This window comes from Pararge aegeria, chromosome 2, assembly GCF_905163445.1.
Source record: "Pararge aegeria chromosome 2, ilParAegt1.1, whole genome shotgun sequence".
Taxonomy (NCBI): Eukaryota; Metazoa; Arthropoda; class Insecta; order Lepidoptera; family Nymphalidae; genus Pararge; species Pararge aegeria.
The window spans coordinates 7,370,221-7,395,801 of NC_053181.1; the positions used below are offsets into that span (position 1 = coordinate 7,370,221).

Consider the following 25,581-nt stretch of genomic DNA (forward strand, 5'->3'; position numbering starts at 1 on the left):
TTCGAGTAATAAACCTGGGAGAGCACATTAGTCGTCCATCCTAGGTATTAAATCACTAACATTAACCTATACTTATAATCATGCTAAAGAGGTTGTTTTTGTTTATTTGAAGAGTGCTTCTCTCTGGAACAATCCGAGGGATTGATTGAATAAGCTTTTCTTCTTTTGATAGGTAAATCCTAGGGTGTAGTAGTAGTATGCACGTTTTCACTAAACCTAGGAATCGCCTTAATCGGATGCCCAGTGATTTAGATGATTCTAAGATAAAAGAAGTTTCACGAACTTTTCTGCTATGCCTTACGACGTTAGGCGTCGTCTAAAGTTACGACACCCATTCTGCGGATCGCAAAGTTTAGGGGACTCTTAAACTGACACTTGACAGATTAAAACAATACAAATTCGGTTTTTAATAACCTTAAATCCATACGAAAAATGAAAAATATGATAATACAAACACAAAATACCACAGCTTGTGACAAAAACCATAGACAAGTTAGGTTTTATGAGTTGCCTAGTGAAAATCTATTGGTGAAAGGTGCCTAGGTCATTACTTCTTTGATTAGCCATTACTTACTCAGGCATTGCCAGATTCGTCGTTAGTGAAAACGGGCATTAGAGCTTTAGTAGTAGGTAGTAGATTATTTATGTAACAGAGCTGGGAAAAAAAAGTATTACCACAATGCTTATTTCTGCTGCTAAACAGCATAACTGTGTTGAAGTCGAAAGGGTGTGGTTGCCGGTTTGTAAATTACAGGCTTATCAACTACGCCTCAGGTTCTTTGTAAGACATGTTTATTCCATGCCCTGCGAATTGTTGCTCTGTTTATCGGCGATGTTTTTCCCCTAACCATCAGGTGAGCCATTTGCAATTTCCAAAATAATTAATGCCATCTATTTAACAACGTAGTTGAAAAAAGATAGCATTATTTGGAGTTGTTATTTACGTTTAGATAGTAAACTGCCCAAAAGTAAAATGAAAGTTTACGAAGTTTTATTAAAAATATATTTTATTTCCTATTAGTATTTGCTTTTCTATTTCATACGATAAATTGTTAATTGATACTTGGATTTCAATTATATATTTAAGGTTTTTATATAAAGTTCACTTATTAATAAATTTCCATAAACTATCTAAGACATAAAACAACATTCGAAATCAAACAATCACAATGCTTATATAAAGTAAATATTAACAACGAGTTTCCATTATATCCGTTTCTGTATACAATTCACTCAGATTATCCCTTTGAGACGTGGGACTTATATTTTCCATATCTTCTAATTCACTTATCGACCTATTTAACTTTCTAAAGTTTTTAAAATTATCCTCTTCAAAATTTTCGCTTGAATTTTCACAGTCTGATGGGACATCACCTATATGGAAAGTGGAGTTTTGTGAGGTAGATTCAAAAATACCAGTTTCTTCTGAAGCACCACTAAGTAAAGTAGTTCGAGCTTCATATGGCCCCCCTTTTTCATTGTACTTGAAGTAGTCTAAGTTACATATATTTTGCTTTACAAGATTGAATTCATCGTCAAGGGGCACAAAATATGTTTTTATTAAGCCCCGTCCTTTTATTAATACTTCGCCACGACATTGTGTAAGTATTCCGCATTCCTCTAAGATTTTGGCTGTGTTTTCTGTTACCTGAAAGATTTATATTAATTAAGGAACTATTAATTAAACGGAGTACGTCTCAATTAATCCACTTCCGGTTTATCAATCACAGAAGTGAGATTTACCACACAGAAGTGGGATTGACTAATAGGTAATTTTATTTACTTATGTAAGTCGATTCTGAATTTTCTCTGTGATTTGGTGTGGTCAGAAGGGGTCGTGGCTAGTTACCACCCTAGTAACAAAGACGTGCGTGACGTGAGCGTTCCTGTACGATGTCGCATAGAAACCAATTAGGGGGAAGTTAATAAAACACCGCCGCTGGAAGCAAGCGGCCCAGGACCGTGGATTTTGGAACTCTCTACAAAAGACCTATGTCCAGCAGTGGACTTCAATCGGTTGAAGTGATGATGATGATGATGGTAATGAAACACGCTTGAGCTTTGGTTAGGTGCGTTAAATTTAAGTAGTACACAACTTAAAATGTTTATCACATTTAAAACTGAATATTCTTACTTGGATGCGGCCCGATTCTCCTGTAGAGTCCATGCGGGAGGCCATGTTGACTGCGTTACCCCAAATATCGTACAGCGGTTTAAGCGAGCCGACCACACCCGCTGCAACTTCGCCGTTTGATATACCTTTGAAACGATATTTAGTTACGAGCTTTATGTGTGTTAAACTTTACTTTATAAAATTTAGTTAGGTACCTTATTTTAGTGACTGCCAAATTTTTTAACAATTTTAAATCTTTAAATTAAAATTAATATATTATGTCTACGGAAATAAATAGGTAATCACTTTGGAGTTCCTCCGATGCTGACTTGGTGAGGCAAACTCCTTGAATATTTTCAAAAATCGTTTGTAATTCTTATATTTATCTATGTAACATAATTGTACCTATGTAATATTACAGAAATCTTGATAATAAATTACTAGCTGATCCCCGCAACTTCGTCTGAATTACCGGTTTTAAAACTTAAAAATAAACCTAGAACCAAACTGGAGCGCCACCTATCGTGCCCAGTTTTATTTCCAAACTATATTGTGCGCGGTCGGACCGCGGCATTTTGCTTGATTTTATGATTTCTATACCCCTCGTAACTCTTAACCGATAGGTTAAATATGAATAATTTAAAAAGGAATTTGCAGATACACACCTCATCAATCTAAATCATAAAACTATTTATTCGGATAAGGATTGATATCGTGATAGGAATGTCACCATCTTTTAATGTACCCGTGACAAATTATAACAAAAACCGGTTATTGTGACTTATTTATAGATAATAATGATTACTTTAAACGTGTTGTACATTATTTTCATGTACCATCAATTAATTTCGCGGTGTACGCCAGTAAAGCCCCAACTCCGTATGACATCTTTAACAAACATCGTTCGTTATATTGCAGCAAATTTACAGAAAACCATAATAAAATATACACTAAAACCTCCCACATGAGTCACTCTGTTCATTAGTGAAAACCGTATGAAAATTCTTTTGGTAGTCTTTCAGCTTTTTTCGCCCAGACAGACAGACACGGCGCGGCGGGGGACTATGTTTTATAATATGTAAAGAGGGTACTAGCCGTTGTTTTTCGAGGACCAAAAGTAGCCTATATTACTCTCCGTCCAAAAAAGTAACGCTCATTCATTGTATATCTTGGTTTGTTTGGTATACCTACCTTCCTTTTACTGTTATTTGTTAAGTTTATTTTAATTGTAATGGAAAAGCGGAGTCTTCTGACACGGGGGTAGTAATACTATTCTGAAAAGAAGACTTCTGCGATATATTGATACCACTTTGTTTCTTATCGAAGTTTATTTATATGCATCACCTACCTCTCTTCTCGAGCTGTGTTTTACGCTATTGGTTGCCTGGAAAAGATCGCTATGTAGCGATAAAGCCGCGAAATTGTATACTTTGTGTTCAATTCTTATTTACAATTTTTCTGTGTTTTTATGAGGTGTACAATAAGTGATTTATTAAATTTTTTATTTGCGTAACAGCTCTTACTGCTATGCATGATAAAAAAAGCTTGGTAAGTTGTCATATAACAAAAAATCAGCTTCAAAGTAACTCACCTATTCTAAGATTCAATCCTTCAAAACTTTGAAACGAGCCACGATTGAAGTTCTGTAACTGCATCATCATAGCTGCAGCAAACTCGACCATCGTGACAACTATTGATCGATTGTAAGGAGTATTTTTACTTCTATCAACAATCGAAGCATAAGAATCGAATGAATCACGTCGATTCGGGTCTAGCCCACAAGCTGCCATGTACGTCCAACCCGCAATTTTTATTTTCTCAACTTTGTGTATGGATGAACCAGTAAGAAGGAGCTAAAAAAACATTTTAAATGATGAATAATGAGCAACCACAAATGTCTAAACCTTGAAATTGTAAATAGAATAAAAATCCAAGGTTAACTGATCAAATAACAAGACTATGGCTTTGTGATAACTATAGCAACTCCGCACGCAGGCAATGTTATTGACAATGTTTAGATTATAGTCAATAGTAGGCTCTGAGCCTTTCAGCAGACGATTGAGAGAGCTATGCTGAGAGTATTAAAACGTGATCAAATTTGAAATGAGGAGATCCCGAGGAGAACTAGAGTTACAACATTGCTCAACGAGTCGCAACGCTGAAGTAGCATTGGACGGTGCATATAGCTCGGAAAAAGTCGTTGGGGTCTCAAGGTGCTGAAATTGCGACTACGCACCGGTAAATATCGGCAGGCGGCACCGGCTCCGGCAGCGTTGTTTGACTCCAACGAGGTGGACAGACGACCTCAAGCGAGTGCTAAGAGCCGTGGGAAACAAGCGGCCCAGGACCTTGGATTTTGGAACTATCTACAAAATACCTAGTTATGTCTAGGGGTTGTCAGTCCGTTGAAGTGGTGATGATTATAATGATTAAAATTACTTAATTACGCGCAATAAATGGTGTTTTCAATTTAAAGAGTATATAAAAATTCTGCGATACAAAAAGCTATTTGGATCTGGAATATTTATTATCCAATTCATAAATTTGCGTTAAAATTGCGTTTCTATTTTAAAATAGTGTAGGTGCTTGTGTGTAAAATACGTACCCGATCAAAATCTGATATTACTTCGTCAAGTATGCTTAGGAGAAATTTATCGCTCAACTCTGCATCATCTTCTAATCCTAATTTATATTCTGTTAATGAAGCAAACATAACAGCTACATTGTCGTATTTCTCATAATATAATTCATCCAGGGATCTATTTAAATCCAAATATACCTGCACTAAAACAAAAGTGTATGAAGGTAATTAACCATATTTTTGGCTACTTACTCGAAAAAATTGATTACATAATCTTACCAACATGTGCAGGCAGAATGTTTTCCAGCAGCATATTATTCACTTTCAACATAGTCTCGGCTTCTTCTTGTTCTTCACTCAGCTGTATTTGCCATAAATGATCTAATCGATGTCTATATTCTGTTGTTCTATCAATCCAGTATAAAGTCATAGTTATTATTACCACTGAAAGTGTATGGGACACCCTTGGATCTAATCCGACATTCCAAGTAGAGTCGACAGAAAAGAGGCATGATTTGATTTCCCAAACAATCCAGAGATAAAATAAAGTCATCAAACCAGCAACAATCCATTTGAAAATAAAGAAAACTCTGCTGAACAAGAAGTTCAAGAGCAGTGCTAAACTCCAGCACTGCGTAACATGCTGAAAATAATTTAAATTTTTTTATTTGAACAACTATGAAACACTATGAGTTATAGCGTAGTGATACTAGGAATGCATAATTACCCAAGAGGACAAGCAGTTGGATAGAACACTTTCAAAAGCCGGATCCACTTTTACTTCAGTACATGCAATAACGTTTATCATTGAAGTTCCAGCAAGACCCAGACTTATAATCAAATATGTGCCAGTTCTTATCTTCGGACACCTTATTATGGCCAATGATAAATCGTATATCCATCGGATACATTTATTTCTAGGCTCATCTATGCCTTTATGTTTTGTCCATACAAATTGAAACCAAGACAAGGGCTGCATTATTACTAAAAAGATTAACAAAATAGCGAGCAATAATATCGCATACCATTTGAATTGGTAAAACCTAAAATGAAAATAACGATTATTTTTATTGAAAATTTTGTCATTATATTGAAGTAAAAATTGCTCATACCAGTGTGTGGTCAGTCCATTGATAGTCATTATCAAGCATAGCATCAGAAGGCAACACGTGATGTAGTACTTGAACAAAGGATCCGGTTGCAAAAGAAAAGATTTCTCCAGTTTAAAATTTTTATACATAAGCGTAAATCTGTTAAGTCGAGATTCCTGTTTGAAATTATCCCTGCAGTTAACATTCAGTATTAGATATATTCATTTTTAGTATGAATATTTAATGAATTGTGTTTTATTTACTTACTAGATATTTTGTAAATATATAGCTTTATTTCATAGTTCTGAGAACGCCACTAATGTGACGTTCTAGAACTAATAAATATGGAGTCATAATTTACAGGCTTAATTGAATGTAAGAAGCTGTTACAAATTGATTTAAAAATTTGTAAACTACTCTTCTCTAAACAATTTTAAATCGATGATTAAGAAAAGATTCACACCTATTTTTTACATTATTATGGATGCAGAAAATACTACTTTTCAATACGTACGTACTTTCCATTGCTCATGTCTTCTATTTCCTTAGCCATCTGTGCATCGGCTGCCTTAAGCATTTGTTGGTATTCAACTAAATTCTCATCCATGAAGGCGGTTGTTCTACGAATAGATGATGAATTTCTATTTTCCGATCGCTACTAGAAATAGATATGATATAATTTGTTCTGAGATCGACTTTCAAAAATTGCACTAAGAAAATATAATGTGTGAAACAATATAAACTTTCTCTAATGTTATGGCTGCAAAATCTGTAATTAGATAATACAAGAACTTGATTTTGCATCCAAAGAATAATTATTCATTCTACCACCACCAAACTCTTAATTAATTTTTTCGATCATAGCCAGCAAAAATGGCAAGTTTTTATCCTAGAAAAATATTTTCGTTTTGAGGGAAAATAAAAACCCAACTAGCCCAAAGTCGCGTGCAGAAACTAGTTAATTATAAATAATAAAATTAACTTACTCTACCACGACGAGTCGGAATTATTTTATTAAATCCAACAGAAGCTCGTCGATACGGCTTGTAGTCGATAAGTGGCTATGAGCAGAAATTAATATTATAGAAATAATTATTATAGTTTTGAATATAAGTTTTTTGCATCTAGAAAAAATATGCTTTACATACTATTAAATTTGTATAAAACCGACGGCAAGCATCATATAACATAATTTCTATAAATATTGGTTTTTTGTAAGAGTAAATATCTGTACAGTACAGTCATCATCAAATAGTGCACTCAATTAAATGATAATATTAGATAGAACACCGAGAATAAACATAAGGAGAATAATTGTAATGTTTCTTTGCAATATGTATTATGTTTAATTTGATGCTCGTTTGAAGCTAGGTTTTTTAAATTTTTATATGGTAATGCTAAATTTTCTTTGAATTTTTATACTTGTTTTCTTTGTTTACTATGTTTAACTTTTATTATTATAAAATTCTTATTTTATTATAATTAGTATTTTTTCATCTTAACTTCACCCAAACGGGGTTTTATGAATAATTGCTAATTTAAAAGAAAAATATAGTAGCACTTAGTCTCACTCATTTCTGTCACCCGTTGGTCATACAACTGATATCGTACATATCCGTTGTATGACTGACTAAACGGCGATTGTTTAAGTTTATTTGGATATTTATAACTACACGCGCGACAGTAAACTCGTAAAATTCGGCATTCCATAAACAGTTTTTGATAAATTAACTCGTTGAATTGTATTAAAGAGATTTATATATTTTTTATGAGAATCTTAGGCGGATGAAGCGCCCGTTTGCATGATTATTATCATAAAATATTGATGCTGACTGTACAATTATGCTATCAAAGTAATTCTCCAGTATTTTAAACTTTACCTTTTGCGGTCTCGAGAGTAGAAATGTTTGTAGCTTATTCTTCATTATGAATGGATCGTTTTGGGACACAAAGTTCGGCTCTATAATGTATTCTCTTGCATAGTCTAACAGCAGATCTAATGTTTGTTTGGTAATGTGCACTTTCCTGAAACAATATAACTATAAAGTAGGTAGTCACTAGGTAAGTTCATATCATCATTTATAATCTCGTACCGTGTAAAATATGTTATATATTTTAAAATAAGTTTTTTTACCTTTCTTGTAAAATTGCAGTAATATTAGCAAATTTTTATTCTAACGTTGGTCTTTATATCACAATGTCCAGGGTTCCCAGGTTGGGTTGAAAAATTGTTAGGTATCGAAATACAGCCAAAAAAAACCAAGCCCAGAGTTAGTTCCCATGCCTCGGAGAGCAAGTTAAACAGTCGGTCCTGATTATTTTCATCGATCAATCGATGCTAAATATAAACTTTTTTCTATGAGACAGGAGGACTGAGTCAGTGGCATATTAAGAGCTTGAGGATGACGATGATGATAAAACTTCACATAGGATCTTTTTTGAATGTCATGATTTAATTTAATTATTTAAACGGTAGCGGCGGTATCCTTTTTGTTAAAATGAAAACTAAGGACCAAGATACAAAAAAAATTACATCCTAATATTATTTCTTTTAATCAAAACAGGAGCTATACGGCCGTAGGTACCAGGTAGTGTATAAATTGTTTCAGATTTATTTATTCAATTACACTGCAGCTTTCCAACAAATCAAGTTCCAGTATTCAACGTTTTGTTGCATGCAGATAATCAATCTCTCTGTCCCATGTCGGTCTGTCTGCATGAAATTGCAGAACTATTGTTTTAATGACAAGCAATTCAGCCTTTGTGCATGCGCGTCAGGATATATTGTGGGCCAAAACAATTACCAGACTGTACGTGGATGGTGGGGTATGGTTGAAATATGGTGACGTACTCCATTTACCGTGGTGTTTTGTTTTGGTAAGGCTACCATTTTCCCTACTAACAAAATGCGAATGAGTTCATGTTGGTTCTTTCATGCAGCAGTAGAGCTACTGGTTTTTTCGGATAAAGATGTTTTTAACTTCTCATGTTAAAATGGCTCAACTAAAAAACTTTTATCCCTACAATAAGTAATGAGGTAGAAGGTAATAAGGTATAAGGTATAAGGTTAAATTAGGTATAAGGTATATAAGGTATAAGAGCGGGCAGGAAATTAAAAAAAAAACAATTCGGATCAACATTTAAAAATATCTGAGAAATGCACGAGTATTCTTTCAAAAAGGTGGAATACCATGTTAGTAGGTAAAACAAAAGAAAATTAACGTTCTTTTGGAAATAGAAAAGATACAGTTAAAGGTTTTGAAATATAATATAAAGATAATAACGATATAACTTGTACTGAATTCCTCGTATTTGAGAAATACCTACAGTGACTTATAGGGTGCGGTGTCTTAATGAATTGATAAAAGTCACACTGTACCCCGCCCAGTGCATTTGTATCTGTTATTTCGGCTTTTGGGATATTTAAAAAGAAATAGTTTAATCTAATCAATTTTTATAGCTTTAACAATAGACATCCGCAATTGATACGGGATGAACCAAATTATTGGCGTACTGATAATAAAACTTCCCCTGAAGATAAACGAATATTATCAAGATATTGGCTGTCAACAGCTTATTTTTCAACAGACTTCAAAAAGGAGGGGATCTAAATTCGATTGGTCTTTTTTTATGTATGAATAGGTACTGATTACGCTGCGATTTATTATCTGATATATGATTCGCCTTTAGTTTCATACGGAAATGTTGCCATTTGGTTCCATAAAGATTTAACATAGTTTGGCCCCGTGGTGTTCATTTTATGACGATGTGATTTTGATTTGTGTACGACTTTTAATTTCCATTCAAATAACGAAACTATATTAGGTGCAGTTTGGAGACAGAGTTCGAAAAATGCTAGCTCCTATTTATTTTGACGGCCGAGTGGCGCCTCAGAAAGCAGGGTCGCTGTCCAGCGACCCTGCTTTCTGAGTCGTAGGCCGTGGGTTCGATTCCCACAACTGGAAAATGTTTGTGTGATGAACACGATTGTTTTTCAGTGTCTGGGTGTTTATTTGTATATTATAAGTATTTATGTGTATCATATTCATAAAAATATTCATCAGCTGTCTTAGTACCCATAACACAAGCTACGCTTACTTTGGGGCTAGATAGCGATGTGTGTATTGTCGTAGTATATTTATTTATTTATTATTATTTATTTATTTAAGTTTGGTCATCGGTTTTTTTAAAACTTTCATGTGCTATTTAATACATTTTATCATAAAACTAATACGCACTAACATTAAGCGCGTCGCAGGTAGCACCTGGATCCAAGCGGCTCAAAACCGTGGAATTTGGAACTCCCTACAAAAGACCTATGTCCAGCGGTGGACGTCTGTCGGTTGATATGATGGTGATGATGATGAATATGCACAAGCAACGTAAGTATATGATACCAGTTGCGTTATATACATAGTAAATATATGTAATATTTCTCTCAACTCACCCCGCCTTTCCAGTAGATTCCATTTTATTTGCAATAGTGACGTCTTTCGACCAAATATCGAATTGCCACTTTCGAATGCCGATCAAACCGCTTAATATTTTACCTGAATGCACACCGATCCTCATATCAATATTCAGGGCGCGCTTCTCTCTGTAAATAATAGGAATGTAAATTGTAGGAATATTTGAATAATTTCGAGGAACAATAAATTAATGAATGAGGATATAATAGTTTAGTTCTATGCTAATATGTGAATGTTTCTTTGGTAGAGTACTGAGTATGTTCGGCTACGGCTCACGAGGTCTTGGGTTTGATTCCCGTTTCGATCCAAAGGTGCTACCTATTGGGTTTATCTGTTAAAAGTACCAGTCCAGAGAAAGAAAACTGTGCATTTCCATCAATTGTCCACCCCTCCTGCCTCGGAGAGTATGTTAAGCCAGATGTCATTAAGAAACAATGGTGGATTATTTTTTGATTTTAGAATAAAAATAGTAAGGAAATAGCAGGGAAACTGCTGAGTTGTGATGTTTGTTTCCCTGGGAATCGTAATGCCAGGTGGCACTCTTTTCAGCCTATGGGTCAAAGAATCCTTTGCCCATCTGTACCTCTGTATGTCTACACGAATCTGTAGGGGCATTTAATGTGAAATATTAAATCAGACTGGCCGTTGGCTTGGTGACACACATGAGGTGTTAAAATCGATATTAATGTTACTGGTAAACCCTTAAACCTCAACAGGTTAGTTTGTTACCATCTTAGACTCCGTCATCACTGCATCACACATGCAAAAATCTGGGTTGACAAAACAGATGTTACAAATGTAATGGTACAAATGTGACAAAACAAAACAAAGGAAACTATGTATATTATACAATATAATAATTGCAATAGTGTGTGTGTTGAAGCTGTAATAGCGCAGTAGGTAGGAGCTCGACTTCACTTTTGGGGGGCCGAGTTCGAATACCAGCTCTAACTTTTCTAAGTTATGTGCGTTTTAAGTAATTAAAAATATCACTTGCTTCGGCGATGAAAGAAAACATCGTGAGGGAACCTGCATGCCTGAGAATTCTACATAATGTTATCAATGGTGTGCGGACTCCACTAATCCGGACTGGGCCAGCGTAGTAGACTACGGCCTTAACCCCTTCACATTGTGGGAGGAGACCCGTGCTCTGTAGTTTGCTGGTAATTCGTCGATATGATGATGATGATCATAGTTTGTTTGTTTGTCCTTGCCTAGCACCCTAACTTAGCAAACAATCCACTTGATTTTTGACATGGAGTTGTGAACATGGGCAAATTTTTCTTAGGAAAATCAATAGTTCCCACGGGATTTGTTTAAAACCGTAATTAACGTCCGCGAAGTCGAGGGCAACAACTAGTATATGAATAAAGGAGACCTTGTCACTTGAAGCGATTTCTTTACCGCCTTTAGAGTCTTTGCCAACCTTCGCTAATAGAGTTTCCCTTTCATTGGATTCTTAAACAAATAATAAATTGGTTGAAATCACAAGAATAACTAGTTTGTTTTAGTATATTTATTTCCTTTAGTATTGTTTACTTTCCTTCCTTTTATGCATATTTTCTGTACAAAATGGTTTTGATGACCACCTGTGACTACTGATGATCTTCAAAAATGAGACTCAAATTCAACAAGACACGTGCTAGCATGCAATAATGTGCTTACTATAAAAGTTTCATATAATATCTATTTTCCCTGATTCTGGGAGACAGTCAAGATGAAGTCTTACTCGTAGTCTGAGGCTGTGTTGGCCGTTCGCCAAACAGATTATTGTCTGCAGGTAAAGTATGATATTCATATAATGTGGGTGCTGAACGTGCTTAAGGTTTTAATGCACAGCCTTTTGTATATGAGCTATGCGATCTTCTCATTTAAATATCACAAAATATGAAATGAAATCTGTATTAGTGAATATTATAGAACGGAGTTGTCCCCCACACAAAGATAGAATATGATTTTTAGGAGGTAGTAATCTGGTATTAAGTTTGATATTAGAGACATAGTTGAGGGTATATAAATAAATAAATATTACTACGACAATACACACATCGCTGTTTAGCCCCAAAGTAAGCGTAGCTTGTGATATGGGTACTACGATAGCTGATGAATATTTTTATGATTATAATACACATAAATACTTATAATAAACAGGTATAACATGGAATCTTGGTTTAAAAATGCTAATATATTTTATATGGTAATAGGCAATCTACAAGACATCATAATTTTTTAATGTTTTTATAAACATACACTACCTAAATGGATGGTTTCTATTTTAACCTAACAAGGCAATGCATCAGAACGCTATTTCGTCTGGCGAAATCTCTAAAGTCAAAAGCCAATAAGAAAAACTAACCTGACATTTTTAATTATGTGGATCATCTCAAGTCCCAGATCTACGCAGTTTTTGGCATGTTGCTCAGTGGGCTTGGGTATACCGCTCACGCAATAATAGCAGTCGCCTAAAAATTTTATACGTAGCACGTCATGTTCCTGAAACATAATTGTTGGCATAATTAAACGAACAATTGAAATGATCTAAAATACGTTACTAAGGTAATGAACCTGTAGAGGTAATAATTTTCTTTTAGATTTCTGCTGATATGATAAAATACATTTCAGACAAGCGTCTGCGACAAATGCGGTACGATCCTCGTCACATTTTCATGGTACATGGTAGTAGCGTCTGACTTAACGCGTCTGTCGCATTGGATCTACCCACTGCAATTAACTTTTTGCGAGAGGGGATACAAAAAATATAGGTACGAGAAAACTCCTTATTCTGTATTTAGTAATTAAGAACTTGACACTTGCGACGTTCACAGATAATAACATAATATACTTATTTATTTTATTATTATTTATTTAAAATAAAATTGTACAAAAATGCTAGTGAAATAATATTCGATGGCCGTGGCCGAATATTGAACAAATAGCCAGAGAAAAAAACACTGGTTCGAGATCTACCGTTCGTTGCCGAAGTTTTGAATGATAATGATACTACAATGTTTTTAGAATGTAACAAAACTTTGACAGCCTGGCTGAAGACACTAACCTATGAAGAAACTGAGGCGCTTCTTCAGTTTATTTCTATTTTAAATAAAATGGATATAGACGCACTAAATAACATGTACACATACACACTCATGCAAAAACACGCACACATGCACGCGCGCACTCACAAACATAAACACACCATGCACACCGAGACACACTACTCAACCGTTTTATATTTTATCTTGTCTTTGTATGTGGTATTTTGATGCTTACTAGGAAGTCTCCACAACATGTATAATTTACAGTGCAAGAGACGAAATAAACGGTTGTTATTTAATTACTTAATGTTTAAAATGATTTAAAACACGTAACAATAATAAAATAATAAACTTACTTCAGAGGCTTCATCGAACCGGCCAAATAATTCATTTAGTAGCTCCACCATTCTCAAAGGTGATAAAGTTGTAGATATTTTTGTGTAGTTCACGACGTCTGCATATAAAATGCTTACATTTTCATGTTCTTCCACGTAGAGTTGGCTGAACAAGTCATAAAATAAATAAATACATACATAAATATACACGTTCATCACACAAACAGTCTCCAGTTGTGGAAATCGGACCCACAGCGTTGGACTCAGAAAGCAGGGTCGCGGCTCAAAGCGCCAATAGACCGTTAGAAAGGAAAAGGAAATAAATAACGGTAGCTTAGTTGCCAGTTCCTTATTCTTGGCATACGCTCCACCGTGTGTTGATACGTTCTTTATCTTTAGGGACTATTTTATTTTTATATAAAAAAAAAAACTGTATGTTTGGCGCATATTTCTGAACATGAGAAAAGATCGACCAATTTGGCTGTTTTGAAATGCACTTATTGGAATTGGCAAGATTGGGTTTGTTGGAAACAAAATTTAAGGCAATCAACTAAAAAGAAAAGATATATATAATTGAAAAAATACGGTTATATACCTAAATGATCTCATAGTGTGGCTCTGGCTGGGTGACCTTATATTAAGAAACATGTTGCGTATATCATGGCGCACTCTTGAAACGATGTGTTCCGGTAGAATGCTTAACATAAGACGCTCCTGAAAAAGTGTGAAAAGAGCAGGTTGAACGATATAAATCAAATATAAGTAGACACTTATATATGTTTAAGTTTAACAAATATGACCTAAAATAAACTATTTAAAACTAAATAAAATCTAAAACGTCCTCGAAACCACCGCAGCGAGGCACAGTTCCTATGTTTAAGGATATGTGCGCCCATTAAATCTATTGCAGCACCTAAATGTTACAGCAAGTTAAAGTTAAAAATAATTGTAACTATATTGAAATGATGCAATAATATTATGATACCGATGGCTAAACGAAGAAGTTGATCTGTGAGTAGGCAATTTTATCTATCTATAGGCAGTACACAAAATGGGCTAAGGTAATAAACAATCAGATTTTATAGTTGGCTCTTATAAGAGGGGACTACCCAGTCCCTCTTCTATAACTTTGGTTTTATCTTAAATACAATTTATATAAATAGAAAGTATAACTTAGTTTTCGAAATAATTATTAGTAATCCTTACTAATATTATAAATGTGAAAGTGTGTTTGTTGGTTTTTCCTTAACTTAGCAACCATTCAACTAGATTTTCGGCATACCTAGAGTTAGGTGAAAGGACTGATAGTAACATAAGCTATTTTTTAACCTATATTTTATAATTAACTTTACTTATTACTTTTTTTCAGTATTACAATAGTTACTCAATAGAAAATGATCTTTCTTCTTAATAGCTTTAGTGCAAAGGCTGCCTTTCTTTAGATCGCGATTATCGATAACTTATTTTATAACGGACACTCGAAGGTATTGAATTACTCAGCTATTATTACCTCTTGATCCTTAACAAATTTCAAACGCAATGTACTTTCCACACAGGCGCGTCTGTCCAAGAAAGACCGTCGCGTGACTATCTCGTTCATCAATCTGAAGTAAACTCCCATAAGGTTGACGCCAATTAGGTAGATAACCTCACACGCTACCTAGAACGAGGGGTTCTGTGTTTATTAATTAGTATTGCATATCATCAGTGCACAATGAAGCTTAATCCATCGTCATCATATTTATCAACCCATTACTGACCCACTACAGGGCGTGGGTCTCCTCGCGGAATGAGAAGGGTTAAGGCCATATCAGATCGAAGCCCACCAAGCTGGTCAAGTGTGGATTGGTAGATTTAATTGCCCTTGGAGAAATCTTAGGCGTGCATGCTTTCTTATTTAAATGCACATAGCTAAAAAAAAAGTAAAAAGTTGTAAAAGATGGTATCGAACTTGGCCCTCTAAAACAAACACTGAAGTCATTACCACTAGGCTAATCCATATAATGTTGTAAATGGATAGTATGTCGGTTTGTTTGTAATCAATGCTTGGCTCAGCCACTGCACTGCTCTTGACGAAACTTAACTTGTATCCGGGAGTTGAATATAGTTTATATAAAATATAAGCTTATGGAAAAATCCTCATATAATATTAAGGCTTACGTGTATGATATAAAAGCTTGGGTATGAATTGCTCTTACTTCATAGCTAAATATAAACTCGACTGTGAGTTGGTGATAACAAAAAAAAAACCTGGCTAAGTTCGTTGTAGGCTCTTTTTAGACCAGGGTGCGTTTGGAACCCTCCTAGCTTTAGTTTTAAGTAAACGAATCAGTTATCACCATCGCCTAACATTAGTGTTAACATGTTAAATGTATGAACACTTCATAAGTGCATGTGATAAGGTTACATGAATAAAACATTTTTGAATTTGAATTTAGGCTACATTTTATTGAAGAAAACTACGTCAGCGTATATTGAAGAGATAGCGTGTACCCTGGAGACACAATACCTGGAAACTATTAGTTTGAACGGTTTTTTTTAATTAAGCCTTTAATTACTTAATTAGACTCTAGAAGTTATCATACGTCACTTAGGCACAATTACGTTGCGTTTTGCTTTTTGTTGACTTTACAAGCAGTGTGGTCTTTTAAATGGGAGATCGAGGGGCAATAAGGGAATTGTAGACTGCATCATCACTTAAATTCAGGTTAAATTGCAGTCATGGGCCGACTGGTAGTACTGTTTTTAATAACTGGCTATTTTCAATCGTAAATATAGGTGGCAGATATTCCGTAAAATTGGAAATTGTCTCATCATTGACCTGGATATTAGATATATGTTACTTTGTATCACAAATATACTCGTATCTTTATTGAAATCCGGAAAATTTAAATAAAAAGTTATGCCGATGTTGATTGAGATTAAAAAAGAAGGAACACAAATTACGTAATTAATTATCGTAATAATTCATGTAAAACACCTTAATTTTCGCATAAAGATAGTCGTAATCGTAAAACTATATTATAATATATGTTAAATTAAAAATAAAATCTATCTTAGGGATTGTCAATGGGATTATCCAGTATCAATCATTATTATATTTTGCAAAAAAATGATTAATAATGAACGGTCAAAGTTTATGTTATTGAATGCCATTCAACTCTCAATCATAATAATCGTTTGGATTATCACACTTCGCTAGGAATTCATCAAATTATTGCATTGACTGGCTACCAGGAAATTGTAAACCGTCCCTCACGATCAAACAAAAATCATGGACTTTGTAAACAAAAAGGTTATCTGGCCCATGAAATGAACACTCGACCTACGAAGACACTTCATTTCTTATTAAAATCTATCAACCAGTTATAACTGTATGTCGTGTTATTTAATACTTAATACTAATAGTTGTCTTTGATGTTTATTGTGTGCCATAAATCGTAAGCAAACCTTTGTGTAATATGCTTTTAGTTGTCTTCATTTATTACCTAATATTTAATAACCTTTTTAGGTTTTTAACAAGCGCCTATAACCTGGTACGAAGCTATGATATCCTGGTGGTTAGAACTCCGGCCTACCTTTCACGGGTCCGAGTTCTAAGCCCAGCACGCTGTACTTTTCGGAGTTATGTGCGTTTTTAAATTAAGAAATTACCACTTGCTTGAACGAAAGCTAAAAAATCGTGAGGAATCACGCCTGGAAGTTTTCCATACATTTATTAAAGGCATGTATGTCTATTCTCTACCAATCCGCACTTGACCAGCATGATGGACTACGGATTAAACCCTTCTCATTTTAAGAGGTCGCCATAGCGGGCCTGGGTAATGGGTTGATATTGATAATGATGAAGATTTCAATATAGGTGGGTGAAATTTTGTTTTCCATTATTTCCAACACAACAATTACAACAATTTGCTTTTTGAAAATAAACAATTGTTACTATAAATACAGTGAGTTATAGAATGATTAGATTAAACTTAATTCAGTGCTAATGGAACTCTCTCAAAACACAACAATCCAAAAAAATATTACAAAATAAAAAAAAAACTTTGTCTCTCACCACTATCCCGACGTTGGGGTTTTCATAATACGTGAAGAATGCAAACACGAAAGTGTATACAACGCTAACCAGCACGCCTAGGATAATCGCCAGAAAGTTGTTCCTCATTGGCAGAAATATGTACACCGATAGTAAGGCCGTGGTTGAATATGCCGGCCGCAGGAGCATACCTTCAAAGGAGGAGAAAATGGCGACGGCTATATCTGTAGACAAAATAAAATATGCATACCACGAAATTTTTCTTTAAAATTTAAAATAGCTAGCTAGCTTATCTTATAAATACTATTTATTTTTACGAGGATACACCCTTGGTATTGGGTTCACTTGTTATTGTACTTTTGTTTACGTAAAACATTTAATTTAAGAACGCATTCTAAGTTCTTTATACATATAATATGAATCACGCGTAGACTAGGGGAATTCCCATGTCGGTTTTTGAAAGTTCTGTCTAGTTCCTAATTGTTTTTATTTCCTTTTTACCGACTGTAATATAAATATATCATTTAGGAATAGAGGTAGATGAGCATTGGAAAATGTGGTCAAATGTAAAATATAAATTCTGAGGCTATAAAGTAGGTGAGTGGTGGAAAAGCGGTGATAGACTAGTGGGTGAGGCTTCGGCTTCCCTTTCGGGGTGACCGCACCTCTAACTTTCCGAAATCGGTGAGTTATTAATTTAACCAATTAAATAGCACATGTTTTAACGGTGATGGAAAACTTTGTAAGGAAACCTGCATGCCTGTGAGTTTCCATAATGTTCTCAAGGGCGCGTGAAGTCTACCAATCAGCACTTGGTCAGCATTGTGGACTTAACTCTTCTAATTCCAAGAGGAGACCCATGCCCTGTAGTGGACCGGTAATGGATTGATGATAATTTTGATGAAAGTAGGTGAGATAGCAATAAATACGTTCTCTAATCATTGTGGTAATATTCCTCTAAGCAATGGCATTCGCTTTTATCGAATATCAAATCTGCTTATCATGCTTATTTATACGAAAAATGTGTATTATTTCTGTAATTATGATTATTTCAATGTTGTACAGTTTGTAAATCTTTTCAATGATAATAAGTTTCATATTGTACCTATTATACATTATAAGTTATCACATATTTTACAAAGCTCGCAAGAGTAACATGATTTGATCATTGTGTCGTAAAGACCGGAAGAGGCTCTACAATGTGATCAAAATAAAAGAACCTACCCGTTATTACAAAAATATTTGAACCTCCAGTCATCTAATTACTTGTTACGTTAAATTTTCTCCATACAATCAATATTGAATGCTGTAACATTTAGACATGTTTCTCTTAAAGCATAAGCTATCCATTATCGCTATCCATGTTGGTATGGACATAATGGTAAACTTTCATATGTCAGTGCAGTACACGCAAATCCCAAAAAGAGTCAATATGCTATTTATTATACATTGAAAAGGATATTAAGTTCTATATGATAGGAGAATTTATAGGCACTATCTGGCTAAAAAGGATAAATATCAGCAATTTAAAAAAATAAAGTATTTTAATAATATACCTGACATTACAAGGTCTGCCGTGAGAACGAATGTTACAAGTATTGGTATCCAAAACCATCGTTTCTTCAGAGGTTTGTAGACGCATTTGCAGAACGACAAAGATGGCAATGCTATTCTTAGGATATACATAGCCATCGATAAGTAGGTCGACGGCCACTGTATTTGCTGAAATGATACTCAAATATTATAACGATTATTTAAACCACAAATCCTAATTTCACTTATATTAATAATTTATATACTAAACTATATCCATCAAAGAGACACGAGGCATAATTTTGCGAAATAAAGTATAAGCATAATTTCATAATGTCATAAGCTTTATTTTATACAATCTACCAAAAACAGTACAGTGGTAAATTGTATCCCTGTAACATATAAACGTTGTTAAGCAGTTGCATAGCTTCGCAATGTTTGTCTTCTTCTTTCAGATGCCAATTTATTGAAGACAGATAGAGAGAAAACATTTTAAAACTAATCACCAGCCTCTATGTCTTCAATGTGGCGTGCTAGATATATTAGGAGCAAATTATGAACTTGCCTCATTGTAGGTATAAGCTATAACTAAAATTATGTGAACCGTTGAAAAAAGTACGAGAAGTGAAACGTATATATAAATTAGTGTTTCTCTTAATTTTTCGTCGTATTTCCGGTATAGGCCTTCCAGATCCTTTTGATAAAATTGATCCTGCAACAATAAAAAAACTGAAGTTAAAATTTTGTTAAAGATAAGTACTTTCAAAATTATATCTTCATTTCGTGAGGTTCCTAATGTATTCCAATTATTTTAACTGATTATTCTCGCGATACTATTTATTTTATAAAAACTGGGTCAATAGTTTCATTCCTGATGATGCGAGGTCATTTGGAATCTCCGATTAATTATTATCGGTACTATGACGATATTTTTTAATGAATTTATGTTATTCAAATGCATTTTTAATAACATTTGAAGCTTTTAATATTTGGCTGGCTGCACTATACCACAATAAAGCATATATATTTTCTTGATCGTAAGTAACTATACCTATCAAGGTTAATATTACAAATGCGAATATGTGTTTTTTTTATTTGTCCTTACTTACGTCCTAAATAAGCAACCAATTAACTTGATTTTTTGGGTACAGTTAGTTGAAAGGACGGAGTGTAACATAGGCTACTTTTATCCCAGGAAAACAAACGGTTTTCGCGGGATTTGTAAGAAACCGTAACATACGCGGCCAACAGATAGTGTTAAAATGAAACTTTAGGGTCTTATTTACCTACTCTTTTAGTATTTTTCGACCGTGTATGATAATGACAATGAAATTAATTTCACAAACAGTAAGAGTCTCTGAGTGAAGCAAACAGTTGTGAACAAGTTGTATTATTTTAACTAATCCGTGTTTAATCAGTGCAAAAGATTCAAGTCACCTCCTCAAAACATTTGTATGCGATAAGGAACATGTGATTTTCAATTATAAATACAAATTTTATGATAATTAGATTTGTTCATCCTTATCAGCTTTAAGCTTTTACATATAAATGATCATAAGGTTGGATATTCGTTTTTATAAGGACACTTTTTGGTGTTTAAAGTGTTTATTATAATGGCACAGTTCTCGTATAATGTTAATGCAATACTCGTAAGTTTAGCACAATTCACTAGAATAGAAGAGTCATCATTATCCTAATCTTTTTAATGTCTCACTATGTGGCACAGATTTAAGGGAGGAAACAAGTGTATTGGCCCACCACGTTCCTTGAATACTGGCGGGCTATGACGATTATTATCACATGTTCGTTATAATAACAGGAACTATATCGTGTTCACTCTCCAGTACAGTGGCGTGCACAGGGTTTTTGACCAGGGTATGCAAAATTTTTAGGGTAGGCATAGCTTCAGTGCATGTATGAAGTGCACGAGATCCAGTGGCATGAACATAATTTGTAGTGCCTTTCCTAACTTCGGATTGGTACTGAAAACTCATTGACGATATCTATCTATATATTCGCTTGACCCTTATGTTCTAGGTATCGTCGAAAATGCCAACCATTAGACCAACGAGGCAGTTTATAATGTCAATACAGCAAATATCATATAATGCGCAAGTAGAAAAAAGTATAATAAATAGCTCATATCTAATGCATGGAAACAGGAAGCGACTTGTAAGCCTATTCAGTTGTTTTCATATTTCGTAATACGTGCAATCGCACTGAAGTGCATAAATGAAGTAACTTTATAATTATTTAAATAAATAGGGTAGTTTTGTGCAAATTAGTTAATGATAGCATCAATGAAATCGCCTGCGAAAGGTGTAGTCCTTTATAGGGTTGAGTATACGCTTTTATATCATGTTTCCGAAGGGAATGCTGGTGTTAAAACGAGATACTTTAGCTACAATTGTTGAATTCCTCAATGACAATGTAGCTTGAAAGCCCCACTTCCTACTCAACATAGTAAAATTATTGTAAAATGTTGAACAACTGCTGAGTTTCTTGCTTCTCGGTAGTATCTGGTTCGTGTAAGCCGGTCGTAGAGTTGTCACCAAAAGACAGAATTGGCTTTTAAATATACCTATAAAGTTGGCCTGCTTAAATTAAATGAATTTTGAACTTTTAGAAAGCTTATTTTTTGTAGAAAATTCTCTATTTACTTACCCTCAAATACTTCCAATTCCATTGCTTCCCACCATTTTGCTCGGACTCTTGGCTCCTGAACTCGTGTAGAGATGATAGAACGCTAGTCGCTCTGCCTGAGTTCATTGAGTATCGAGCCAGTAGCTCTAAGGCGCCCACTTGGAGAACCACGGATCCAGTGGTCCTCGACCATGTGCCATCGTCCTGCGAAATTTCAGTAAACTTCATTCTTCTTCATAAACCAACTGAGCATGGGACGGTCATATCTACGAGTAGCATCGTGCTTTGCAATGAGTATTTACTACCACCCAGCCACCCGAAACTGCAAATAATGAGTGCTAGTTCCGAGATTAAAACAATTGTAAGTCTTAATAACTCTCCTCTGACTAAAATTAAAAATGTGTGAAAATATGCTTCTTGGTACGTGCTTTATTCAGCAACAGAACGATTATTGTATGTAATATTGCATAAAGATAGTTTATCGCCTAAAAATTTACAGGTTACTTTTAATCACAAAAAACGTGGTCCCTTATGAATAGATCAATTACTATTCCTACTACGTTCTAAAACGGCAAAAGGGATTTTTTTAGTTGTATTATTTAAAGAACCATGATATCTTAAGTCGTATTTTAAATGCTTGTTAGTTTGTCCATCTTTCCTAGAAAAACAAAAAATAAGCAACAAAAATTCATAAAATGAAAAACCACGGAGGCAGCTCTATAATTTTTTTTCATACGAGATTTGATAAATGCCTGCTTGAATTCCGCTGATACAAATCTGTACACGCAGACCATTACGACAATACTGCTACTTCAGAAAGCAATGTTGCTTTATCTATTGTATCAACAAAGTTATTGATATACGAAGTTCTACAAGAGATAATAATTAAAACCTAGTTTAAGTAAGTAGTATTATTTAGATTTTATTCTTTAGTGCATTTATACAATGCCTTTCAAAGCAAACTCCTAAGTTTGTAGTTAAACAACTGTAACTATTTATTACTTAAACTTCAAGCATTGTCTCGTATCTAAACTTTGACACCCAGTTAACTATATAAATTTACGAAATGTAGGAATAGGAGTACCACGGCGGGATTTAATAGTTTACAGCTGGACTTTGTTAATAATGATCAAAGTTAGTGATCGGATTTGTAACCGATTGTATTTTACATCTAAACCCACACTAAGTTCTATTACACTTAATAGAATATTAAATTACCTCGAGTAAGCATTAGTCTTATGTTTTTGTATCAAAAATAATTATATCCGGTAGAGCACTGATAATTATAGTACGAGTTTTTAGTCAGTTTAGTAGGTATCAGTGATTCAACCACACATTTAGTATTAAGCTATGATTTCTGTCACTATTTAATAAACGTGTGAATAAATGATTTTTATTATTGTTATAATATTTAAATGGATTTAATTGACTAAATAGCCGTACCCGCGGCTGCGCTCGCGTATATTGTTGTAAGTTGGCATACTGTTAATATATATTTTTTTAAATTTCTCAGATTAAAAAGTATTCTTTCTCCGTTTCCATGGTGCATTCTCTGTACTTCATTACTGTTCTTACGTTAAGATTGGTTCAGCGATTGAGCCAAAAATAGTTAACATGTACACAACAAATGTTTTGTGTTTATTGTGAATCCCGTAGAAGCCTTTATATTCCCGTGATGAAAATTATCCTATATTCGTCTCCAGGATGCGAGTTATATTTGTGCCAAATTTCATTATGTTCGGTATATGTAAGGTAACAAAGAAACAAACAAATATACAAACAGCACAATGTCACATTTATATTATTAGTATGGATGTTTATGCGTATAATGCACTTCGTTAAAAATTTATATAAAATTCAAAGGCTGTTTGTTGTAACTCAACATAATAAAATCTTATCATTAAAGAATTCCTGCGCTATCCTAACAAAATGTTTGATTACACAAAGATAATCATGGTTTTGTAGAACTCAATCAAATGTTTGATGATTCATAATAAATAATTGAAGTTTGTAATACTACAACAGTAGCTTATTTTTATGATACGGACGTGTTCTAATTAATATTAAATAACAGTTAAACATCATAATATAGGATGTTGTAGATCTCGTCAGTAAATAAGGGAAAAAAATATTACTTTGTGAAAAGTTTTCCTTTTCGTAAGTTACAAATTTTCTCCTTTAATAAAAAAAGCCACAAAATCATGTTATAAGTTTTTTTTTAAATTTAAACTTCTGTTAAGTTTCTAAACTAAAAATTTAAATGTTCATAGAAATATTTGTTGTTTCTTATCATTATCAATCTAAAATGTAGTTTGATGATTATCGTTACATTTTTGTTGAAAAATTATTGCTACAATTGCGGAAGTAAGATAACAATGGATTAGGTAGGGTAATATTACAAAATGTGGCTATTAATTTAAAATTGTAAAGACTTAAAATAGTCACAATTTATAAGTCTAGCTTTTTGGGCGACGTTTATTATTACTCGGAAAAAAATATTTTTAGATGAACATAGTAAACAATAATAAATTATTCTTAGAAAATAATCCTTCATCATTCACATGGACAACTTTGATTAAAATCTATCATAAAAATATTAATCAATAATATCATCAATAAACAAGTTTTAATGCCAGTATAATGGACCTAAGGTATAATCCAGTAATTTCATAATAAAGTACTCGTACCTCCCAGCAGATCCCAGTGAATGTCTTAATTTCTGACTGGTATGTAAAAAATTAAGACTCTCCCTGGCACATTCACTGGGATCTGCGAATGGACTTCGTAGACAAAGTTATTTAATATGCCGAAGCCCACGAACAGAGGCTTCATCATCATGTAAACATCAAGGCAATCCAGCTCCTCAACAATATGGATATAGTGAGAAGACTCAAAAGCCTTTTGAGCTAGTACTGTAGTGAAAATGTAGTGCTAGTTCAATTTTAAGATTACTATAACAAAGTGTCTCTCATATTATGAACACCTTTATGTATTTTTTTTTGGCGTGGTGGAAATGCTTTATTAACCTAAAAAAATAACACTATCATCATTATAAATTTTAGATTTTTTCGGTAAAAAGTACTGACAAAACGAGACTTGCTAGCGCGAACAATAACAAGCTCAGCTTAGTGTGCCCGCTAGCGATTTGTTCTGTTGTGACTTGTAACAATATTTTACCTAATGTGTGTAACTAATAAGTTGATGTTCAAATAAACTTTTTCATTTTCATTTATTGCTACCAAGACCCTTGGGAAGGACGGAGGTTATGTGGAACTCCCCCCTCTAATATTATGAACACCAAAGATAAGTCATTGGACCTAATTCTTAGATATAATCTAATGTATAATTTAAAGTAAAAAAAAATTTACTAATTAGTCTTAGAGCTACATTGTAATTTTAATAAAGTCTTACTACTAACGCGTGCGTGGAACTTTATGGAAGGGAAAAAAGGATATCAAGATACAAAAACATACCATGATTTTCAGGTGACAGTTAAATACTCTCAGGCATTCTTTATCTATTTACAACACCAGGAGAATAAACAAAACAAAAACTTTTCCAACAAAGCACTGTTCACTCAAACACAGCACATCAATCACTGAATAGAAGCTTAGCAATGAGTCGGTCGAGTGATAATTGTTGATAACTAATTTGATAAGCACCATTCGTCCATCACAGGTATTACAAAATGACGATAAAACTCCTTATCAAGGAATAAAGACTACACATTTTTCAGTAAATT

The 25,581-nt window shown here is 33.9% G+C and overlaps 1 protein-coding gene across 1 annotated transcript; it reads right to left on the bottom strand.

Annotated features, from left to right (window-relative positions):
* Positions 1-1,136: 1,136 nt before the first annotated feature.
* On the bottom strand, positions 1,137-25,412 carry LOC120634257 (adenylate cyclase type 7-like). Its single transcript, XM_039904748.1, has 20 exons — positions 25,313-25,412; positions 21,861-22,043; positions 19,762-19,908; positions 19,220-19,385; positions 17,685-17,887; positions 15,135-15,284; positions 14,220-14,338; positions 13,646-13,790; positions 12,611-12,747; positions 10,233-10,382; positions 7,666-7,810; positions 6,772-6,846; positions 6,304-6,440; positions 5,807-5,977; positions 5,422-5,737; positions 4,974-5,337; positions 4,719-4,897; positions 3,705-3,966; positions 2,135-2,259; positions 1,137-1,648 (listed from the first exon to the last, which is right to left on the bottom strand). Exons 1-20 carry the CDS (start codon positions 25,313-25,315, stop codon positions 1,190-1,192), a joined length of 3,636 nt encoding a protein of 1,211 aa, XP_039760682.1. The 5' UTR covers positions 25,316-25,412; the 3' UTR covers positions 1,137-1,189.
* Positions 25,413-25,581: the final 169 nt, after the last annotated feature.

Bases quoted from the DNA above. Each gene is read 5' to 3' on its own strand.
- LOC120634257 (XM_039904748.1), bottom strand. The intron at 14,339-15,134 runs GTAATAATAGCT...ACACTTTTTCAG, and splicing joins AATTTGTTAAGGATCAAGAG to GAGCGTCTTATGTTAAGCAT. The intron at 6,441-6,771 runs GTAAGTTAATTT...TATTTCTAGTAG, and splicing joins TTCCGACTCGTCGTGGTAGA to CGATCGGAAAATAGAAATTC.